The sequence below is a fragment of the Cryptomeria japonica genome, chromosome 9, assembly GCF_030272615.1.
Source record: "Cryptomeria japonica chromosome 9, Sugi_1.0, whole genome shotgun sequence".
In the NCBI taxonomy this organism is placed as follows: domain Eukaryota; kingdom Viridiplantae; phylum Streptophyta; class Pinopsida; order Cupressales; family Cupressaceae; genus Cryptomeria; species Cryptomeria japonica.
The window spans coordinates 520,716,436-520,740,031 of record NC_081413.1 but is presented as its reverse complement, the minus strand read 5'-3'; the positions used below and the strand labels follow the sequence as shown (position 1 = coordinate 520,740,031).

Below are 23,596 nucleotides of genomic sequence, written 5' to 3'. Positions count from 1 at the left end.
TGATACCATCAATTGGGGTTGTTTTGCTTCTTTAGCAGAATCTTATCCTGACAGCATATTATAAATTATTGCACGTCATTGTATGATGACCCTGGAATTTTTCTTGTCATGCAGTTCCAATTTGGCTTGGCGGCATTGCTTTTCCCTGCTTTTTTTTGTTCCATAATGGCTTTCATTCGCTCACTACAAGCAGAAGAAATGGCAATGACTTCTAAACCCAGGAAGGTATAGAGTATTACCTATTGTAATTATGCCTTATGTTACCCTTCCAAATCCTTGTGAACATTAAATGATGGCCTCGTTTGGGTTTCTTTGGTTTTATACTTGGATATACCAACATTACTCTTTTCTTTGACCTTTGTAATTTTAAATGAGATGGTATTACATTCATTAGCATTCATATTTTGGCTTGTTTGTATCTTTTGAGAACTCTATAACTTTTGGGTTCTTCTCAGTTGAGAACTCTGAAATGTTGAGATCAAGTTTCTATGTTAGAACAAGTGTGATAGTATTATACTTTTATTAATTGGGAGTACCTTAAATGTTTTATATACATAGTTAGGACAATACTTATGCCTCTAGGACAGGAAGAAATGTTGGGGTGCTGGAACAAATAAATTTGACTGGAATGATGTTTATCTAGAGATGCCATGCCAATAACATCGCAGCTCTCTAACATGTTTATTTATTTTCTCTCAGTATTGTTTCATTGCATGGCTTGTGAGCACGTGCGCGGGTTTGATTCTGTCTGTCTTAAGGTATGTTACTAGTTTTTTCTAATATTTATAAAGGACATCTCTCTAGTGGCTTCTTCTGGCATTTCTTGTGTGCTTTATTGTGGTTCTTGTAGTTTAATTTTATTTGGCATGATCCAGTGTTGATATATAAGAAAAAAATTATTTTTGGAATATCACATTCTTATATTTTGCATATAAAGAATTTTGAACAAAAGCATCATCAAATACATATTTTTGATGAAGTTTTTGTTTGTAATAGGATCATTTTAACAAGTCGAAAATTCTTTATATGCAAAAAAATTTCAAAATGTGATTTTACAAATATTGTCTTTATTTGTTAAAGTGTGATTTTGCAAAATTCAAGCTTGTTTATATAAAACCCATATTTGGTAAAGAGTAACGGACTAAGATTCAAGACATCCTTGAATAAACCATTGCTAAGAATGTGACTATATTGAACAGGATTTAATGGGTTATGTGGTTCAAAGTTTATATAGGTATCTCATAGAAGGGTCTTGGAGGTCTTATCATATTAGTTGATCTTGCAAGGAAGGCCTATTTTAAATGAACAAAGGCAGCAGAGGCTATCTTTCATAATGTGAAACAGTTAGTGGCTGATTGCCTTATAATTGCATGCCTAAATAGTTTGCTGCCATTTCTAGTCGAATGAAATGTATAATGAAATGACATAGGGCCAATTATCATGCTATGTAACTAAGGCAAATGCCAGTTTCTCTTAAAAACAAGAAATTGCTGTGTTTATGATTAGTAAACTCCTAAAGTTACTAGTCTTGGTACTGGTTTGGGTTCAGGTTTGGGCATTTTCTTCATCGGATTGGTCAATTTTTTTTTTGGTTTCAGGTTCGTCCATACAAAAACATATACAAATAAGAGATAAAATCATATTAAAGAAGAAATGCATACATATTTGCAGTAGTAATTAAGTTCAAAATGTCACACATAGTCATGCATTGTAATAAACAAAACCATCATAAAAATAAATTATTTTACAATGTCAATTAATCAAGCTTGAATGTCATGATGAATATTATATATTAAAATTAAAAAATAATGGCGTCAACCATCAACAATGATCCATCATTGATTGAGCATCGTTATTTGAGTCTTCAAAAATATCATCATCACCCTTTCTGAACTTCATGCTTATTGATGCTCGACACCTAGTGATGAATAAAGATGACCCCCCACGTTTGCACTCCCATAATTTGAACCCAATAAGAACATAAGAGCTCATGTGCATTCTCATCGTGAATATGACTGCCACCCTATTTTTCTGCAAGAACAATCTTTCCTATTGCCTCCAACGTTTCCCTTTCCTCGACCTTGACTAGTCTTCGGATCTGTTGATCCTTGGAATCCGCAACACATTTGCAAGAAACACCAAATCTGTTTTGCTTTGCAATTCTGCACACAATATGCCTCCCATTACTTATTTAATCTCCTTGTGTATACACCTAGGTTGACCTAAGTCAGTCCTCAAAATCCCAAAGTCGATATAGTCAAGGCAAAGGATCCCCAAGGATCCCCATGAATTCAAATAAATGTTGGAAAGTGTCAAATCCATCAAGACATCTGAATCCCCGACGAAGATAGAAATTTGGATGCTCAAACTAATCAGATATCTACATGCACTCCAATACACCAAACCCTGCATCACCACACTAAATAGCCCTTTCAATGTTGAAAGCTACTCATCTCAAATTCATTCCATCTTTATTTCAATGTCACCATTTACCTCAATCTCCAAGGAGAAAACCATTGGAGGTCTCATTTGTAGTGATGTGACACCTTTTGAGACCACCCAAGCATTAGCAAGCAAATCAATCGCTTGATTAGCTTCGCAATATATGTGTTCGATCGTGAAATCTATCAATTCCAGAATCTCCTAGGCTCTTTGAACTCCTTTCATTAGCTTCCAATTTGTGGTACTCTTTTCCCTAATAGCATTAATACAAACCATCAAGTCCCCTTCAATGTCTATCGATCTTTGTCGGTGGGTCAGACATTCTTGTAGTCCTCTAACAAGGGCTGACATATCAACATCATTATTTTTTGTTTTTCTTAGATGACCAGACATGGCCCATACCAAACTTCCATGTTCATCTCTGACTAAGCATCCAAATCCAGCCAAACTAGCATTTTGGTTGAGGCTCCATCGAAATTTGTCATTTGTCTCTCGCTTGGAGGGACAAGCCACCTAGTTACCTTACTATGCACAATGGATCCACAACCAACACCACAAACACTAGAATTTCTAAGCCCTATCCAACGTTGCATATTTCGTCATCCCACCAAGTTAACTTGTCCCAACCAACACTGAAGACTTTATTATTCAATGCGTCAACTATGTTGCCTTCAATTTTCTTGATCACCAAATTAACTTCATTCTCTACTCCATTGAAAATATGTTTGTTTCGTTTCTTCCACAATTGCCAAATCACCATGGAGGGGCAGCCAACCAAATCCCTCCCCACACACCTTGCCTATGGAGCTGGGGCCATCAAGTGAGGAATTCCACAATATCCATGCTCCTCAAACCCAACCAGTTAATTTAGCCTGAAGCCAATCGCAACACCTCGCTACAGATGGACAACTAAGCAACAAATGGTCACAAGTCTCTGCACCTCTCTTGCACATCACACACCAGTTGGGCCCAACATTTTCAACATTTTCAACATCTGTTGGATTTGAAAGCTCTCTGTGAGTACCATCATCAATTTTATTGATCTTAATTTGTATCTTTCTTGTCTTGAAGGATTTGTGGAAGAATTTTCTGTTGCGGTCCCCAACATTGAGTCGTGATTCTTGAGCCTTAGCATTCTAGTATTACTCTTCTTTGGCTAGAAGTTCACAATGTTTGGGAATCAATGCCTTTTCCTTTTGGTAGTTGCTAGGAACATTTTGAACCTAATAACCTAATTGTTGAGCTCCGCCAACTCCTTCTCCACCCACTCTTTCTCTTGGAATATATTTATAAAAAAAGAATGTTCCAATCCTTCAACTTAGCCTTGTTATGCGAAAGCCTTCTGCACAAAACATAGCTCTTCATGCTACCCTCCTTAGGGACCTATTTCCACCAATCCTCAATGCATTTTATTAAGACTTCCCTCCTTAACCACATTTGTTCAAACTTGAAATAGGACCTTTTTATCCTGATCGTCTTACAAATATCTAAGACCATCGGGAAGTGATTAGAGAGAAGACCATCGAGAATTGATTAGATAGAGAAGGGCAGCACATTTGTTTCTAGATCAACTTGCAAGACCAACCACTTAGAAGAAATCGAAAAATGATCGAGTCGCAAAGCATTGTTTGTGAAGCCCTCCCATTTATTCGTCCATGTGAAACAACCCACCTTTGGTGGAATGTTGCACAAATTATTGGATTTAATGAATTGCCTAACATCTTTGATAACCATATTTTATTATTTTCCTTACTTAAATTGTCGATTTACTGCTCCAGATTTAGGATGGCATTGTATTTGCCCCTCAACAAAATCTTGATGCCTTTCACAAACTCAATAATTGAGGATAGATCATTCCATAGCCTACGCTTGTCCTCCGTTTTGGTGGGCCCATAAATATTTAGAATGATAAATGAAAGGTGAGATGGAAAGAGACCCACCTTTCCCAAAATCTAGTGCTGATTTGTAACAACATGCTCGAGTTTGACCAACATCGGGTTCCATAAGATACCCAACCCACCAACACTCCCCATTGGATTGCAAAAACATTGCTCCACTTTTTATAACGTCTTAGTAATTTATTTGCTCCAATCAAGTCAATTTTTGTTTCTTGCATTAGGATGATATTGACCAACATTTTATCTAGATGACGCTTGGTCATGCACCACTTGTTAGGGGCATTAAAACCCCTAACATAAGGGGAGGGGCGGGGGGGGGGGGTTCCTCCCTTGGATTGAAGCATATACTCTTTAATGTTTAGCAAACCCTTCTCTATTGCCACTTCTCTTTTTTGCTTGTTTGTTTTCATACCCTTCCTCTTCCTCACATCACCATCCGGTCTCAGGACCTTCGTCGCCAATTTTTCATCAATGATTTTCGATTTCATCATCTTCCTCCAACTTGTCCTACGACCATTGTTCTTCCAATCCAGGCGCATGAGCGACGACATACTCAACACATACCTTAACAACTTTCACACTAGAGCTTGTGTGCTCAACCCTAACCCCATTCTCTTGCAAAGAATCAATCTTTGGCATTCCAAAAGTAGGGGTTGAGGAGCCATATCTATTTCTTTTGTAATCTAGCTTGGGTTGATCAAATGAAGAGCCATACCAATCCTTTGCCATGACATAAGCATTTTCAGTGGATTGTCCTTGGTTGATTGATGAACAATCTGTTTCTTGCGGAATCGAAAGTCCGTTGGGACAACCTTGTTTGAAGCCTTTTTTGCTACCCTTGTCATAATTGGAGGTCGCATGCAAACATATTGATTATCATTTTTGCTTCTGGACCAAAGGAAAAAGAATTGTGTTCTTCAATTTCTACATTTTGAATCCAATCCCATGCAGATGTGTGCAATCAGATTGTCGAGTGAATTCTTTTGAGATGTGTGCAATCAGATTGTCGAGTGAATTCTTTTGATGGCAATCAGCTTAAGTCGAGCAAAAAGTATCAAATCACCTCTCCCCATATCCAAATCTAGGGTGTGCCTCAGATGATCCCCAATTTGATAGAAGCAATCGCCAGACCAATATTTGAATGGCAAATTGTAAAGTTGAAGCCAAAGTAGTTCGTTCACCAGCTCCATCTTTGCAGGGTTGAAGTTGGGAATCCATTTCTGCATGAAAACATAGCTTTCGCCTATGTTCCATGGGGCTTTTCCCAAAATCTCACCCCTATGGCTCTCATGATCAAAATCCACTAGGAAGAAATGCTTTTGGAGGAAATGTGTGTCTGCTGCTGATTTCCAATTTTCCCTCCTCCATTCCTGAATCTGCACTCTGCATTTTGGTTTGCCAAACCCTTCCAATGATGGCTGTATGACATAACGCCTTAACATCCTTGTTTTCTGTTGCGGATACAACAATTTTGATGTTTTCTGGCCTTAATTCCCACTGTAGCAGGGAGGGTGAAGGACGAAGGTTGCCACCTTGCCTAAAATCTACAATTTGTGACTTGTCTTCTTTGCTGCTGCCCACCATTTTTTATATTTTTCCTTATATATATAGGCATCCTAAAACCTTATATATTTATATGATATTGATACCATATTAATTTATTAATTTTTTTAATTATATTCAAAAACTATATTAATATAATACTGTTATATCATAATATATACATTTTATATATGTTCAAAATTATATATATTTAGTAAGTAATATTTATACCTAAATAAATATAGTTCAATCAATAAAAATAAAAATGCTAAAGAATATATTTTGTTGGTTTGAGTTGGATATAGTGAACAATAGATATTGCATATGATGTCTTAGAGAGTGTTATTGTACATGAAAAATCAAAATGCACAAAATCACATTCGGAAAAGGTTGGTTGAAATAGTTGAACTTTGATTTTGTAGAAGAATGGAGATTAAGTTGATGGATTAGAGACGGATTGACGATTAGAAGAATGAGATTTTGAGGGTAAAGATGAATGATACAATTAGATTGAAAGGGGATAGGTATGGTTGATCGTAGACTTGATTTTAAGGATAGAGGATTTGTTTGGAGAGATTTTGGGAGAGTTGGAAGGATGAGGAATTGGATTAGATGGATGAATGAGATATTTGGAGGAAAATATTGCATGGTGGATTGAAATATTTAAGGTTTGCTTGCTTTACTAAGGGGTGGAATTGAAAACACACCAAGCAAATTGGATAGAGGGAGATTTGGATTGATAGATAGTGGTGGTTTTGAACAAAAAGATACACTAAGCACTTGTACAAGCTTCAAATTATTCAAGTGGGTGTTTTATTCCTTGTGGACTCACAATGGCTACTTCCATCCCCACTTTAATAGAATGATACCATACAATCCATTAATACTATCTACCACATGAATGGATGGCAAGGGAATGCAAGATCATGTGCTACCTTACAGCTCTTACCTTGCAGGACTAGCCTTGCTCAAAGTAAACTCTATCTCACTATATGGAGGTACATACATATGAGCACTTTTCCTTCCCAACAATAGTGTACCGCAAGGAATAATGACCAAAAGCTCTTAAATTAGGATGAACAAGGTTGCTAGGGAGTCCTCTAAATACATCAAGGGTACATGAGGCCCAATCTATACATGAAAGAGAATAATGCAAAACAGCTGGGAGTAGAGGACCCTTGTCCTTTTGAGACAAGAATCCTTTCAACTGAAATTTATTCTTAGCAGTTGTAGGATCCATGTCTCTAGCCTTTTTAATGGCTTCCTGAAGGGCATTAGGACTAAGAGCTCTTATCCATATTCTTAGAGGGTCCGCTAATCTATTCTTATATAGTATTATCAACCTCCTCTCTGATATATCAGTAACCAATACTGAATCTCTGGAAATCTGCAATGTAGGTGTCCACTGAATCTTACGGTTTCAGCTTAGCCAATTTAAAATGGAGATTCAGGTCCTTATCAAATATGTCAATGAGCCTGTCATGAACTCTACATAAGAGGTAATCTAAACATGCACCATCGTCATCATTCTGTGGTGCCACTGTTCATGTGCAATACCATCCAGGTGAATAGTAGCATATTTTAATGGTCTCATCTTCCGGCATGGGGTTAAGCTGGAAGTAAGTATCTACTTTCTGAACCGATGCTTTGGCTGTAGTCTTACTAGACCCATCATAGAAGGGAAGGGTTATTTTATGAATCTTTGTCTGCAAGTCATTATTATTTGCTCTACCACCCCAATGAGGTCTATGCTTCATTTTTAGGTCCTTAGTCTCAGAGAGATATATCAGCCTGAACATTTAGACCTGCTTCCCTCCAGTCTTGCACACACTGATTTTGTTTGAAGCATTGGTTGGTTTTGTTCTTGCTGTCCCCAAACCAACGTATTCAGTATGCTCATTGCGTGATCCTCTCCTGCATCTCTATCACCCATATTCATTTCTCTATGTTCTGAAAGATCCCTGATGGATTTTTTAAGCTGACAGGCTGTAATTTTTTAATTATTTGTTTTAAAATAAATTCTTCCTGTTTATTAAATGATCTTTCAGAGAGAGACATAAGTTGCAGAAAGGTTGTGTCTTTTGTTTTTGTTTGTATTTTTCCAGATATAGGTAAACAATGAATAACAGCAGCAGCACATATGAAATAGGCTGGAAAATAATGTGCAATAATATAATATTCAGCCAACCCAGAATAGCTACAAATCGTACCAGGCAAAATACATAAATGATATGCCAGCAAAGTATCTACCAACCAAAATAATGTTGCCGGCTGCAAGAAAGACCATCCACGCACAAAAAAAGAGATGGCTGATGAATACCAATCAGCAACCCACATGCCAGCTGGAAGGAGGCCGTACGGCTGCTGTAGTCACGTCCAGGCAGCCAAGGAACTCCCACATGCAAGGCAATATACCCAACCTCCAAAGCCAAAGCCCTTCCAATGCTGAACTTGCACTCCAATCAAAGTCTGAAACCAAATGAAGCTGCTGAAACCTTATATTGGGGTTTGCGTCCCAATATCTAAGCCCTGGGGTTTGCATCCCAGTTCTCCAGAAATTGCTCCTCAGAGCAAATTCACAAATGCCAAGTTTGAAGATGTAAAAAGATAATAAAAAATGAGCCAACATCTCCTTTTATCTCCCTCTCAAAGCTACTCGAACCCTAAAGGGAGAATATGCTTTTACCTTTATTAAATAATGGCATATTCTTAATTAAAAGGCCTTTATGTATAGGAAAAACACCCCTTTCATCAAATAACAAAACTCAAGGTGCCAGAAGGTCTCCGGATGATGAAAATAAGTTATAATAACAAGACCTTTCCAACAAGCTATAACACATATGCCTGCCTGACCAGAAGAAGCCAAAATCCCCTTATTACTCCAATTAGCTATATAAATAGCTTTATTTAATTAATAAGACGCTAACTTAGGAAATATTAAAAATATATCCCAAATAGCCGTATAATGCTCATTTGACTCCACAAGTCTGAAACGGAGCCTGCCACCTGTCTGTGACTGTTGTCGGAAATCATGGATCCTCGAGCAATCTTGTCCCTAAAATCTAGGGATGCTCCTAGAAGCTAGGAAACATACCCAAATCTCCTGAAACTGAACCCAAGGAATAGTCTCATGGTAACCCAACCCTGGGTACTGTCAAATCCTCCTAAATAGTAGGAATAGCCTCCACAAAAGAAGGAAATGCCTCCCAAAATTAAGGAACTGCTCCAAACTGGTCCACTACTGCCAGAATACCAAATCCCAAACACTGAATATCCTCACTGAGTCTCTATCCACCACTGTTAGCCTACAAGACCCCAAAATAAGCTGACTCACATGTCTCTGCTAGACAGAGCTAAAGAGGGGACATGACATGTTCACCTCCTGCTAGAGGATTAGAATTACTTGTTCCACTGCTTGAAGATAAGACCTGATTGTTGTTTGTAATTAGGACTGGCGGATTCCAATTGCCTTGGGCAACATTGGAATCCGCCTCCAACATATAGGGCCAGGCCCAATACCTCTAGGCTCCACCTAAAAGGCCTCCACGCTACATCCAAACCCAACTCGCCTCCATGATAGGGCCGACCCTATCCAATTCACTTAAAAGGAATTAAAATAATTAATATGTTTAATTTGCAAAGAAGACCGACATGATTGAGAAGTATTACTACTCCTATAAATAAAGCATATACTTCTCATAACATCATTCATTCAGTTTTGCAAGAAGGTGTGAAATATATTCTAAGGAAGCGAAATATAGAGTCAAGGCAGTTGATAACAGCGAATTACATTAAAGTGCAGCAGAACATAATAGAAGACAGCGAACTCCATCAAATGCAGCAGATCTCCACCAAGAGATAGAGAACTCCATTGAAGGCCCAAACAAACCCTATAGAAGGATTGCGAACTACTTGAAAGGTGCTGCTACCCTGGTAACACACATCAAGTCTGATTGGGAGGACTGCAAATCATGATCTCCATTAGCAAACTAATTGTGAAGACTTCTATCTCATCTTCCTTGTGACTGCAACATCTATACTCCAGATAAGTGTGTAATTATCAGTTGAATTCAAAACCATAATCAGATCTGAGGATCTTTTGGCTGGGTTTTTCCTCCTAGGAGGTTTTCCCAGGGTAACTGTGCTTTGTATTTATGCATTCATTTCCTTTACTATGCTTAAATCTGGAAAGCAATAAATTTAATTAACCTAGTTAAAACTAATTCTGATTTTCTGAGTTTTATTCAATCTGAAAGTACTAAAATTAACACTGATGCCTACTGGAACTTGTGGGGGCTGTCACCCAGTTCTTCTTTGTTCTCGGCGAATGTATCTTTGTTCTTTTTCACTGATAAGAAACACAGACTGGCAGGAAAACGAGCTCTGATACAACTGTAAAATCAGCTGCTGACTTTAGCCCTATTTTTCAACTCTTTTCATAGAAGGATTTTTGTCAAGAGTTTGCTTGATGGTAACAGTTTCAGATTTGCATATGATGGTTGATATTTGTATATTGCTCAGAATTGCAGAATAGTGCATACAAACTTAGTAATAGAAATTATTATTGACAAAATGCTTCAATTATAATAATAGAAATACAAAGAACCAATCTGATCTGCAAATGTCATATTATTCTGCCTTTAGATGAATTCAGATATTAGTGATTACATACATAATACTAAACAGAATTTGCTGTGTGCAAAAGACATATAAAATGCAGCTTTTTATTGGCTCTTACTTAGCAGATACATGTCCAGCAGCTTAATGATCAATATCTTTTTCATATTGAGCTTCCAATAAATTCGACACTGTCCTGCTATCCTCACACTAAGGTTGTATCTTCCATGCTCAATGTATGCCAAGAGTATAGAGCTCACACCAAGAGATGGATGCTCATGCTAAGAGATGGATGGGCACACACTGATAATGAGAGCTCATATTAGGAAATATAACAGCTGCCAAGATACATGAAGTTCATGCCATGGAATTGGGTAGCCCGCCCCACAAATATTCCCACATTGAAAGAAGCCACCACAATGAGAGTCCACACCAAGATAGGAAGAAGTGGCCAAGTCACCAAAACTCCCATGCCTCAAATCACACACATAGTTTTTTCAATCTCCCATTGAGTTGCTTTAACAGAAAAAAACATGGCAATACAGGGAAAGTTCACACCAAGTATAGGAGACCCACATTAAAGATGAAGAAAGAATAGTGGTGTGTTCCCAAGCATTTTCCTCTTGTTAGCCTTATCACTTGTCACTAAGGTGACTTTATTATAACTGCAAGCCTTATCTTGTAATCTAAAGAAACACTTGTCACTAAGATGACTTTATTACAACTGTAAGCCTTATCTTCTAATAATTATTTAATGTTAATATTAACAATTCTGTTTTTGGTCACTTCTAACAAGTAAAAGACCAAGACTGTTTGTGAGCATTCTGAGATCAAGGCAATTCAGTGTCTACAATTCAACTTTATTGTTTATAGGATTAGAGCAGCTAGAACAAGTACAAGTTGTGGTCTTAACACAATTAGTGGTCTACTTTTTTAGAAAAGTAACATTTTATCAAGACTAGGGATAAAGTTAAGGAAAAATAGTTTCAGACAAATTAATTTTCACGGGGCTCTCTTATAAACATTGCAGCATTGAATGTACTGTCAACCTTTGTTTATGTATTTCAAATAGTATGTTAAATCATCTTTTATTCATAGTGTCAATATCAATCATGGAAATAGTTGTTGCTCTTGTTTTGCAAGATTTTCAATATTCTAACATCAACCTTGATTTTTGCAGTAAATCATCTATTCTGCTTGGATTGGCATTGGCAGTACCACTCATGCTGGCATGTCTCTCTGTGGCCATTCCAATATGGATAAACAATGGATACCATATTTGCTCACCTCCTATAGAGCAGACAAGCTATAGTCAAGGATGTCTTAAGAGATCAAAAGAGGTGTGCATAAATAATTGTGATAAAGTTTGTCAATTTTTTGTTCAGTAGCATATGACTTGCTTGCATCTTTTTCTCAGATTATTGTTTTCTACTGTGATTTATTCCTGCCTTCTGCCTAATAGATTGTCATGTTTATGGTCAGAAGAATATTCTTCTCTTATTATCAATTTCATTATTTGTTTAGCTAAATTTCAAAGAATAATGCTCAAATGATTTAGTTTTTGCAGTAGTTATGCTTTATGCTTATGGTGTTTTTATCAATTAGTGGGATTTGTTTGAGGAATCAATGTTTTTCAAGAAATTACAAAGCTTCTTATTTGAAATGATGGGTAGCCTCTTATGTCCATGATGTCTACACCCCTCTTAATCATCTTTATGATTTTGGTTTTGGTCTCGAGTAGTAATTGTCAAGTGCCTGACTGCTAAAATAAGCATTGCTTGTATAAAATTGATGTCCTATTTGACTCAAATGGGCATGCTTGAGAAGTGGTTTACTGTGTGTAAGATAGAATGCAATTACCATGGCACGACTCAAGTGAAGTATATCTAGATATGAATATTAATTCAATTAGACTTTACCTTGACTGAGATTATATACTTATAAATCTCAGGCTAATGCAAGCAATGTTCATTGATAAGATACGAAGGTCTAGGTTTGAAATCGTTGATATTGTGCCCTTCATAAATATGTTTATGATTTTGAGCTTGGTCTTAACTAGCAGTTAGCATGTGCCTAACATGCTAAAAATGCATTGACTGGACAAATTTGATTATGGTATATAACTATGTGATCATGCATGACAAGGAGTTTCTGTTGCATAAAATGGAATTTGATTAGTCACAAGTAAACATACAAAATTCAAGTGAGAAATATTTTGAGAAGTTGAAGTATAACTCTCAAGTAAATAAAAATAAAATGCCTTTTCAAATAAAAATATAGTAAAATAAAATGTGTTAGGAAATAAAATAACTTAAAATTATTCATAAGTATATAAAATAAAATAAAAACTAAAATAACTCTTCAATTAAATATAGCTCTTCAAATAAAAATAGAAATTAAGTAAACAATATAAATAAAATAGAATGATTTTGAAATAGGTCTAAATTAAAATAAGTAACTTTTAAATAAATATAATAACTCAAGATTGATGTAATGCCCTGCCAAGGAACCCTTGAGGACAAGAGAAAAACATACAAGACATACGTGGTTATTTTTTTTTTTTGAAGTTAAGTTCCATGCATAAATACAATGATGAACAAATGCTCAAACTTCTAGAAGGATCAACCTTTTTGATACATGACAATGCACATGCGGAAGACTAAACACAAGAAACACCGACTGTTAGGGATGTGCTTTTCGAGGGAGTCATCGGGGATTTGTTTCAAAACACGTGATGCATGGGGCCTTCATAGATTGGAGTTCTTGTTCGGGCCTTCATAGATTGGAGTTCTTGTTCACCGTAAGCATTTTGTAATCTTGAATGAATATGCACAAGTCAATAAAGAATGAGAATTATTCTTAAGTGCACCTAGGAATTTGTATTACAAGAGGTGCAATTGAAAGTTAAAGACAAATATTTTTGTAGGCTGTATATGCTAAGATGATCATCTACTACTGATTGGTTCTATTTGTGTATCACTTCCAATGACATTTGATGAATACATATTGATTTTTATCACCCCTGTTTTTGCCTATGCATTTTTTTTTGTCTTATCAAAAAATTCACTAAACTAGAGCACTCTAGATGTTCACAAATAATTGATTATGATATCTTGTTTGAAATGACTTTGTTTATATTTTGTGGAGATACCATAATTTCTTGTAACCAGTTTGTTGAGCTCATTTTGATTATCTTAAATTGTAAAATTTTCTGCCTTACATTTCATACTTATATTGTATTTTATCACATTTTCCCTCTTATTGGGTCTGTGTTTTGGATATATGTTAAGTATTCACTTCACCAGGGAATTCATTGTTAAGCTCTGCAATCTTTGTGTAATGAGTGACAGACAGAGTTAAACATTTTCTTTCTTTGAGAATAAAATGTAGTGCGCATATGCAAGAGCAACACTGTCATGGATGTTGGTTCCTCACCCCAGTTCATCAATTTTCACAAGTGAGTGAGGAGTAGACTTTTGAAGAATTGACGGTGCTTTATTTAACACCTAAAAAAATGTTCTTGTACTATGTTGAATGCTATCTGTGTTTTGCCCCGTAGGGTATGTGCTCAGAACATGACAAGATGCAAGTAAAACAAAATAGTACTCGTATGCACAAAATGTAGAGAACTCACAGATATATATTCATTAATCTTAGTATTACAATGTATCTTCTGAATAACATTCCAGCATCATAACATAACATAAACATAATCCTATTCCGAGGATAGGAACACACACACACACACACACACACACACACACACACACACACACACACACACACACACACACACACACACACACACACACACACACACACACACACACACATGGGTGTCAACCGACTGCGGGTGCCAACCGCCGACCCCTAAACACCTACTTAACAAATATTAATTTTTCCGATAACATCATCACCCCCCCCCCCCAAAAAAAAAGAGTCGTCTTTGGACGACACACAACAAAATGGGGAAACAACTATACAAAAAAAATCAAGGACCTGGGGGTCGAGAGAGTGTCCTTGATGAAGAAGGTGTAGGTGGGGTAGATGCAGCCAACTGCTCCCTCAACTGGTGGACTTGTTGAGTCCGTCGTTGGAGGTCTCGCTCAGCTAACAGCTGGCGCTCCCACGCGGTCTTTACCATGAATATGGCCTCCATAACCTCCTTATGCATCTTATCCATATCCTCCAAAACTGAAGCAAGGTGAGTCTCTACTGCTGCTCGCTTAGCCGTCTCCTGTGCCAATTCTACCTTCGCCTGGGCCTATTGTTCCTCCACGACGATCACTTGAGTCCTCTGCTGGACTAGCTCCTCCTCTACCACCTGGAGCTGAGTGGCTAACTCCTTCCGAGTAGTAATAGCTGCCACTCGTTCGATCTCAGCACCTCCTGTTGAATGCTGGGTCCGTCAGAGCTCATAATATCCCTTGCGAAATGCTTGCTCAACCCTCTTGAGCAGTGCGTGCGTCCTGCTTTCCCCAACTGGCTCGGGACACCTCCATGCCTCCAACATGGTAGGCGTCTCAGTCGCAAGCCGTCCACTGGAGTAAAAACACCTCGCAAATTCCTCATCGCACCTTCCTGTAGCAAAGGCGATTAGATGTTCTATTGCCTCATCTATCTTCCCCAGAGCCAAGTCCTGAACTAAGGCCACCATCCTCCGGGTATCAAACTTCAAATCAGCCATAAACTGCTCCACAACACCCAACTCACCCTGGACCAAAGATGCTACATGTTGATGGGCCCCAAAAGCCCTAGACTCCTCTCCCAGCATTGCCATATCCTGGTGTAGATCCATCTCCGACTCCCTCTGGTGGGAACTTCCCTCGTCCAAATCCACAATCTCTGGCAACACTTGCTGCTGTGGTGAAGGGGGCGGAGGTCCTATGGGTGCCATGGGGGTCACCTTGTAGCGATCCAACCACGCATCCGTGGTGACAACTGACGTCTCTAACTCTGTGGGCATCTCCTGAGTGTCTGTACGCTGGCTCATTGCCTCAACTGCTAGCACTACTACCTCGGCTGTAGGTGCTACAGTAGAAGGGCGTCGAGGCTCTGTGTTGGGAGATGTCTGCGTGGGTGGCTCTAGAGGTGTCTGAGTGGGTGGTGTCTGCAACTGCCCGAACCTTGGTACAGGTATGGCTCCAATAGTCATCCTCGAGGTAGGAAGTGGAGTCACTCCACTGTCAACCCTTAACAAGGCTGGAGCAAAATCAACACGTGTGACAAGTCCACCACCTGTGGGCTTGACACCACTGGATGGTGCAACACTTGGCGTACTAGTACCACTCGAGGGTGTGGCAGATGGTGTGATGCCTACAATGCCACCTGAGGGTGTGACACCCCCAGATGGTGCAACTCCAACTGTACCCTCCTCTACATTGTCCAACGCACCTTCGACAAGACCACTACTCACCTCCCCTCGAGTCACCAGACGGAAGGTATCACTTCTCCGACTACTCCCGGAAGAAGTATCCTCCGACTCCTGTTCTCCGCTGCTATCCTCCTCTATTGTCTCCGACTGACTCTCTGATGCCCAATGACATGATAGAGCATGTAGAAAGCTTTATGCCACAATGTGAGAAAGTCATGAATCTGGTTTGAGAGTACAGATGCCTAATCATATACCATGCCATTTTGTAATCCGTTCGTCAAAGCTAACAAGGGCTAGCTAGCCCCTGTCAGGCAACCCTTCATCACATCCAACAAGCAATGCCATTCTCCTGGCACAATGAACGACTTCTTCAACCTGCACCCCTTAGGTGCAGTCATCGTCTCCCATTCTTCTGGTGTCAAATTACTCTAGCATACCAATCACAGGAGTTTCTGTTTTTGTTCTGCGGACATCTTCGTGGCGGTGGTTGACGTGTCTAAAGTCGTGGAACTACGACTCTGTCCGGCCAACGCAGAATATAATGCTAAGTATCCTATCCTCTCTTGAGATAAGAAAATCCCTAATGCTGTTTTAAATTGATCAATGGGGGATGACCTCAAGGTTTTGGTTGGCAGGTCTTGACTGCAAGATAGCTCAGCGGTTGATGTGTTTTGCTGGAAACACAAAGGGGACTTACGGTTAGACGGAATTGGTTCCACACAGGTTCCTTAAAATCTTACAGTCTTATTTTATCTGATTTGCTTTTAACTTGATGCTACTTCATCTTGACTTGTGGGTTTTTTTTTAAAAAAAGGGAAAAAGGGGGAATAAGGATAAAGAGTAATAAGAACAGCTAGCTAACTTAACTAAGACAACCTATTTGAACACAAAGACAGAACTTTGAGCACAACTAGGTAAAAACCAGTGCAATCATCTAGGAACTTTGAATTTTCAAGCTGCTAAATACAAATGCTGGACTCTTACACCCAGTTATTCAAATCTAACAACCCAACTTAGCACAAAATTGGGCTCAGACTAACAATGCAGAGGGAATAATAATCAATTATTTCCTAATGGTATGAACCAAGATTTCCATCAAATACATGCATAAACGAACTGTCTGAAAAGTAAATACAGTTGCAGAAATATAAAAGAGATGGAGAAGAGGACCATGCACTCACAGTAGAAAAGACACAACTTTAACATCCATTAAAATCTGTATATATTTGCCAGAGTTTTTGCAACAATCTTTAACTTTCTGCCTAGAATAAAGGAGAAACTAACTCCTTTATATAGAGTTCTCAAAATGGATGAATGGCCAAGATTAAACTTAGACAAGTGGGCCAGATTCATCCTCTAAACAAAGCTGCCCATATCCATAAATGGGAAGCAAAATATCAACAATAACCAAAAGGGTAATCAATAACTACCAAATATAAAGCTGCTCCAAAAAGTGCACATGCACGGAGCTCGAAATTTACAATAACTTTGGTAGTTAGAAAGAAACTTTATGTCTGAAAAAGTGCACTTAAATTTTAAAAGAAACATATATTTTAGGAAAGCACATTTTCCTTCCCCTTAATGGACTTTTTCTCCACAAACTCGTCCTCTTCATGCAGGTAACCTTCCCAAATGTCCCGGTGTGCTGCAGGTTCCTCCTGAACGTACTCTTGGAATTTTACACAAATGGGGAACAATCCCTCATTAGGGGTAAAAGGAGGATTGCACATTTTGAACTTTGTTCCTTCAAGATTAGAGTTGACTATCCCTAGTCGCTCGCACCAATCTGATTGCTGATCCTCGAAGCGCAATATGTCTGAATGCAGCTTGCTGATACACTCTATGTCCTCCACAAACTATGCAGTTTTACCGAGCCTCAACTTGGCATACCATCGTGACAGTACATTTGCATCCTTCATGGCATCTGTCCAACCAATGACCAGGGCCTTATGAACATCTTCACTGCCATTTTCAATATGGGATAGGTCCATCTCACATTCTTCCAGTATCCTCTTAACAGTAGCCGCCATGTCCATCTTCATGTAAACAATCCAATACCACTCCTTGAAAGTATTGATATTATGGGGATTTAGGATAGACTGGATTACTGGAATCTGAGCGTGAGTCCAAAAAAGGGCTCTCATGATTGGTTGAGTTAAGGCAACCACCTGCTGGATTTTGGTGTACTCCTTTTGTACCTCCAGCATTTTGATCCTTGCTGCTTGTATTCCCATTGCTACTTCAAATACATCACCAATAATCTTCTTTCCTTTCCTTTTAATGCTCTGGACCAGTGCCAATGGGGGAACATGGGATTCAGCGGCATGCTGCAGCGGTTTCAATAGGTGATCAATGTACCCCTCGGCTTGCTCAACACGAGCTCGGTACATATCTCTCTCAGCGGTCATTTCATTGAGCTGTTTGAGCATATTTTGCACGACATCTCTGAATTCTTCCCTCTCCTGCTCTTTGGTGGTTTGCCCTATTGGGATGGTCGCAACATTGTAATCAGCCAATGCAATCTGATCTGCTGGCTTGTCTATAGGTGGGGTGGCAATATGAAACGTGCGATTCCTTTGCTCATCTTTAGTGATCCTGGAGTAAGTCTTTGGCTTTTTCTTGCCTTTGGATTTTATTTCCCTTATTCGAGAGAAGATATCTTCCAGGTTAATTGGTGGCTTGACAACTGCTTTTTGTTGCGCATGAGCAATTAGCCAGTCCTGAGGGATGGTCTGTCCAGATGTAATTGCCAGATTCCCACTCTGTTCTTTGGAGGCTTCAGTTGGCTCACTGCCTACCTGCAATTGATTGGTCATAGAAGGAACCGATGTAGTATCCAATCCCTTACTCATGGTTGGGTTCTCTTCTACCTCACTGAACAACTGTCGAGTATCCTCCCGTAATGGTTGCTCTCCAGTTTTGTCGGGTTCCTGAGTTTCATCCCCTTTTTGTTCTCCCTCAACAGTGGTGTCATCCTTTCCACCGCTATTCAATTGCAATTCATGCCTACTTCCCTATGTGAGCTCATGCTTACCAGTCTCTTGATTAGGTGCAATCTCTTCCTCTTCAACCTGATTTCCAGGTTCATTAGGGCCAACGACCCTTACTTCTGCTTTTTGCTCACCTTGTGTCTGAGGATTATTTGCCTCGAATGCATCAAGATCACTTTGTGAAGGTGGAGCGGGTATGTAGTTAAGTTCAACCACATCATCCTTTGAACTGGGGTCCCTGGATGATGAACTAACCTCCGGCCTCCTGATGGGAATCTTTTCTCTCCTTGTTCTTTTTGATGTTCGAGTCCCTCTATTGGCTCTTGCTTTCTTTCTCTTCTTTTTCAGGTTTTTCAACCTCTTCCATTGGCGCTCTTGAGGTTCCTTCATCTTCCGAAGATTGGGAATCGAGACTACCCATTAGACTGTATGTGAATCGGGTCCCAGCATGGGTCAGTCTCTCAATTTGTTGGGATAGCTAGTAATCGGTATACCTCCTTGGAGGTTCCATAACTGCCTCAAAATTTGTGATTGGGTCCTGAGTCCAATCAATGCCTGGCAAGAGGTTCTTGTCTGCCTCAAATTCTCGGACTTGCAAGCAATTTCCATTGTTCGTCACTTGATTTGGGACCTGGCGGTACTCATAAAGCCGCATTTGCTGAACACTCAGCCTAGAATATTCACGTCGACAAACCTCAAAGTCATCGGAACAGTTGCTCCAGTAATCCTCTATTGACGCCTTGGCTTTGTAGTGCCTGCCATAGGCCCTTTTTGCCAAATTATCATGATCAAAACATTTCCTAGGGAAATGCACCTGTAAGCCATAGGACGCTAATTTAGCAAACGACTCTTCAGCTTGCACCGAATTTTTTAAGTGCACATCAAGGGTACCCAAAATCATGGGGAAGGTGAACCCAAATTGCTTCTTATCTCTGAGTAGACTGCGTGCTGGGTGTGCCTGTCTTGCTACTTCCATGAGGACTATTTTATTTGATGGATAGCGAGGAAGCCAGAATGGTGTTCCCTCAAAGCCTGCTATTCTGATGTAAGTGAACCTGGGAAACTGGATAAACCACGCACCATATTTCCGGATCAAAGTGGTAGCCTGTTCTGAGAGCCTTATATGCAATCCTCCTTGCATTAACCTGACCAGGCGCATTGTAAAGGCATCATTGACACGCTCATAGTGACCAATTGCATAGGCAATGTTATTCTTTTCTCTTTGGGCAATGTCGTAATAATGCAGTTGAGGGTAGCATTCGTACACCTTCACCTGATTCGGCCCATTCCCGATCTCACCTTTCTTGATTAACCCTGTCAGTGGCTGGAGTCGGGCAAACATGTAGATCAAGTAGGAAGTCATGGTAAAGTACTTTTTTTCTTCAAGCTCAATCAACTGTGTATGGATATTATTGCTGATAATCTGAGCCCAGTCGAACTTAGACTTCCCAGCGAAGACCTGCTCAGTAAAGTAGAACATCCATTCCTCAAAAAGATTAGATTGAGGGAGTCCCATGACTCGGCTGAGTAAGGTAACCATATCACCATACTCGTTGTGAAAATCACTTCTGGGGTCTTTTTACTAATTCTAATGCTTGGGGGTCTTCTTTCTTTGTACCATTCTTCGTTTATCAATGTTTTTTACTTAGCAGGATTCATGTCGTAAGCGACCTGCGCCTCATCAATAGTTGTAGCAATAGGATTATCTGGAAATGGGATATCAAATGCCTCCCCAAGGGCTTCAGGTGTGAAATCAGCTAGTACCATCCACTCTAGCATCATTAACCTGGTTTCTGGTTGATAATGTCTAGCAACCTCAACCACTAATACATAATTCTGCACGGCCTAAGGGAAACCAAATGCCTGAGCAATACCACTCTCCATCATCCATTTGGGCCTGCCATAGGCGTTTGGAGAGTACACCCTGTTCCTGAAATCTTGGATATCTATGTGGCCCAAATCCGTGTCTCCTATGTTCTCCTATACACTCTGGACCTTCGACTCCCTAACTCCTCCCCTTTGGTATTGGTACTTCATTTTCTCGACACTGCGGGGAATGTCAAACTTGGAAACCCGAGATGTTCCAGTTGCGCTAGGTGTCTTTGAGGATTCAACCACCGATCTAGGCATCTATCCTGCACAATCGGACATGGATTACGAGACGAGATAAGGCAACAAAACAGGCTAGCCAAAACAGAGGACGACATTAGTGCTTAGAAATTAATGATCAATGGGAAAATCGAAATTTGAAAAAAGCATGACATTTCAATAAATAGAGCTTGAACATCCATAAACTAGATGCTATTTGAAGCAGAAAATTTAGTTGGTTTTGTTTAAATATCGCTGCTTGGTGCGGGTTTCAAAAAATGCTACTTCCGAACGATTATGATGGAAAGAGCAAATGTTCTAGCTTGCAACTCAGTGTTGGAATGCTTTGATAATTGCGAATCTTTTGAAAAATGCACTTGGAAAAGAGTGTTGTTCAAGTTGAGATTTAAATTTCCAAAATTTCTCTAAGTCTAAAATTCCATTCTAAAGGCTGATTTCCCTAGCTGGTTGTTAATGCATGCTATGCTTGATGTTTCTTAAATCATAACTTACAAAACTTCACTCTCTCACCTACTCTCTAACCTTTGTCTAAACATCATGACCAATTTTGCATCAATTTAATAACTAAAGGAGAAAAATGAACTTACCTAGCGAAAAGCCCCGCCTAACGTAGAATGACCTTCGGCCAAATGCCGATGTTTACAATTTTGAAACTCTGGGCTGGCGAAAAAGGTGGTTAACCCCGCGATTCCTTCAAACTTCGAGATTTAGGAGGGTTTAATGTGAGTTCGGCCTACAGGGCCTTTTTACAAACTTTGAAAACACTTTCCTCCTATTTCACGCGACTTCGGCCTCTTGGTTTAATGCTACTTTATGCTTGCAAAGAGACTTCAGGAAAAACGCCTTCCTCCTACTTGCATTTCGCGATTTTCGACTGCTGAAGGTTTTTGCAAATAAAGTTTAAAAAACCGCCTCTTTCACTCTTGAGATTTCTCGACTATGGGCTATGAAAGGCTTTTGCAAGAGTTTAAAGGGTTTAATGAAAACGCCCTACTTTCTGCAAGCTTCGCGCTAAAGGAAGGCTTTGCAAACTTAGACGTTTAAAACACCTTTTATCCCTCGCGCGACTGTTTGTTTTCGACCTTAAAAGGCTTTTTGCAAGTTTATGAATAACGCCTTTCACGCGATTTTGGGCTCTGAAAGGCTTTTGAAAATGTTATGGAAAAGCCCTATCACACGATTTTGGGCTATGAAAGGCCTTTGAAAATGTTATGGAAACGCCCTATCATGCGATTTCGGGTTGTGAAAGGCCTTTTTGAAAATGTAGTTAATCGCTTTCCACCTCTTCTCGCAATTTTGGACTGAGAGGTCCATTTGAAAATGTTTTAAGTTTAAAGAATAATGCCTTTCACCTCTTTTCGCGTTTTTGGCCTTGAAAAGGCTTTTGAAAATGTTTAAAGTAAAAGCTTTACTTTTATTTTCGAGATTTCGGCCTAAAGAGGCCTTTTGCAAAGTTTATAAAGTTAAACGGCTTACTACTACTTTTCGCATTTTTGGGCTAAGGGAAGGTTTTGCCAAATTAGAAAGTTTAATGCCTTACTTTGATTTCCATTTTTGAGCTAAAAGGCCCTTTTGAAAAGTTTTTTACAAAAACGCCTTACTTCTTACCTTTTGCGATATTCGGCCTAAGAGAGGTTTTTGAAAGTAAAGCTAATCGCCTTACTTCATAAAATCACGTGATTTCTCAAAGTTCAGCTTTAGGTGATTATTTTGCAATTTTTTAAAAGTTAATTTCGGCCCCAAAGGCCTTTTTGCAAAACTCATGAATAGTGGACATTTTTGCCTATTTAGCCGATTTTTTTCAAACTTATGAGCCTTTTTTGCAAGTCGGGTCCTTAGGCAATTTTTGAATTTACATCTCCCTTATGCAATTCGGCCAACTTAGCCGAAATTCAAACTTTTGCCGAAAATTAGTCTCCTTTTTTGCATTCACCCTTTTGCCCTGCAATTTAAATTAACAAACGCCCCATCTCTTCATACGATTCATGATTCAACCTTCTCATCACGGATGGGATCATGCTTGACATTTGATACGAACTCTTCAGGACTTAAGGAAGCGGGCGGGCTCACTCTCTTGCAGGATCATTTCCTCATACTTCTACTTGCTGCACCTCCATGGGAATAAAAATCAAAATCCCACACCGGGGGCGAGACGAAAACCAAAATGAAAGCGGGGGGGGGGGGACGCTGTCGGTGATGGGGAGTTGTGTGCAAAGCACAACAACGGTCTTGTCAATCTTTTTGGCCTTCACTAGGGATGCCGAACACCCGAGTGAATGCATCAGCCGAGAATGGCACTATCACTGTACACTGTTGGTAATCAAACGTCGACTCCCAAGTGCTTCTGTCGTATGTAGCGATCATTGTTTACAGGTGTGGCTCAAAATCTCAAATGGGAAACACTGGCATCTGGATTGTCCAATGCAACCGCGCCCGATGAAGGGATTCTTTGATGGGGTGGTCGTCAGTTGTCTCCAACCACCACGTTTTGCAGAGGGTGCCACTCAATCCCTCGAAGGTAATTTTGTTCGTTGTCACCTTATCTTGCATTCTCTTCCCTTTCCCAGCCTTGGTTGTTTTGCCTGTATCTGTTCTGCCTGCAACCCTTCTTCTTGATGGCAACG

At 39.4% G+C, this 23,596-nt stretch overlaps 1 protein-coding gene across 3 annotated transcripts in view; it reads left to right on the top strand.

The window, feature by feature from the left end:
• LOC131066898 (calpain-type cysteine protease DEK1) overlaps window positions 1–23,596 on the top strand; it is a 164,789-nt gene that overhangs the window by 61,279 nt on the left and 79,914 nt on the right. For all 3 annotated transcript variants that reach the window (XM_058001774.2, XM_058001773.2, XM_058001776.2), the window contains exons 8-10: window positions 115–225; window positions 700–758; window positions 11,680–11,839. In XM_058001774.2, the coding sequence (XP_057857757.2) occupies window positions 115–225; window positions 700–758; window positions 11,680–11,839 (330 nt within the window). The remainder of the gene's footprint in view (window positions 1–114; window positions 226–699; window positions 759–11,679; window positions 11,840–23,596) is intronic.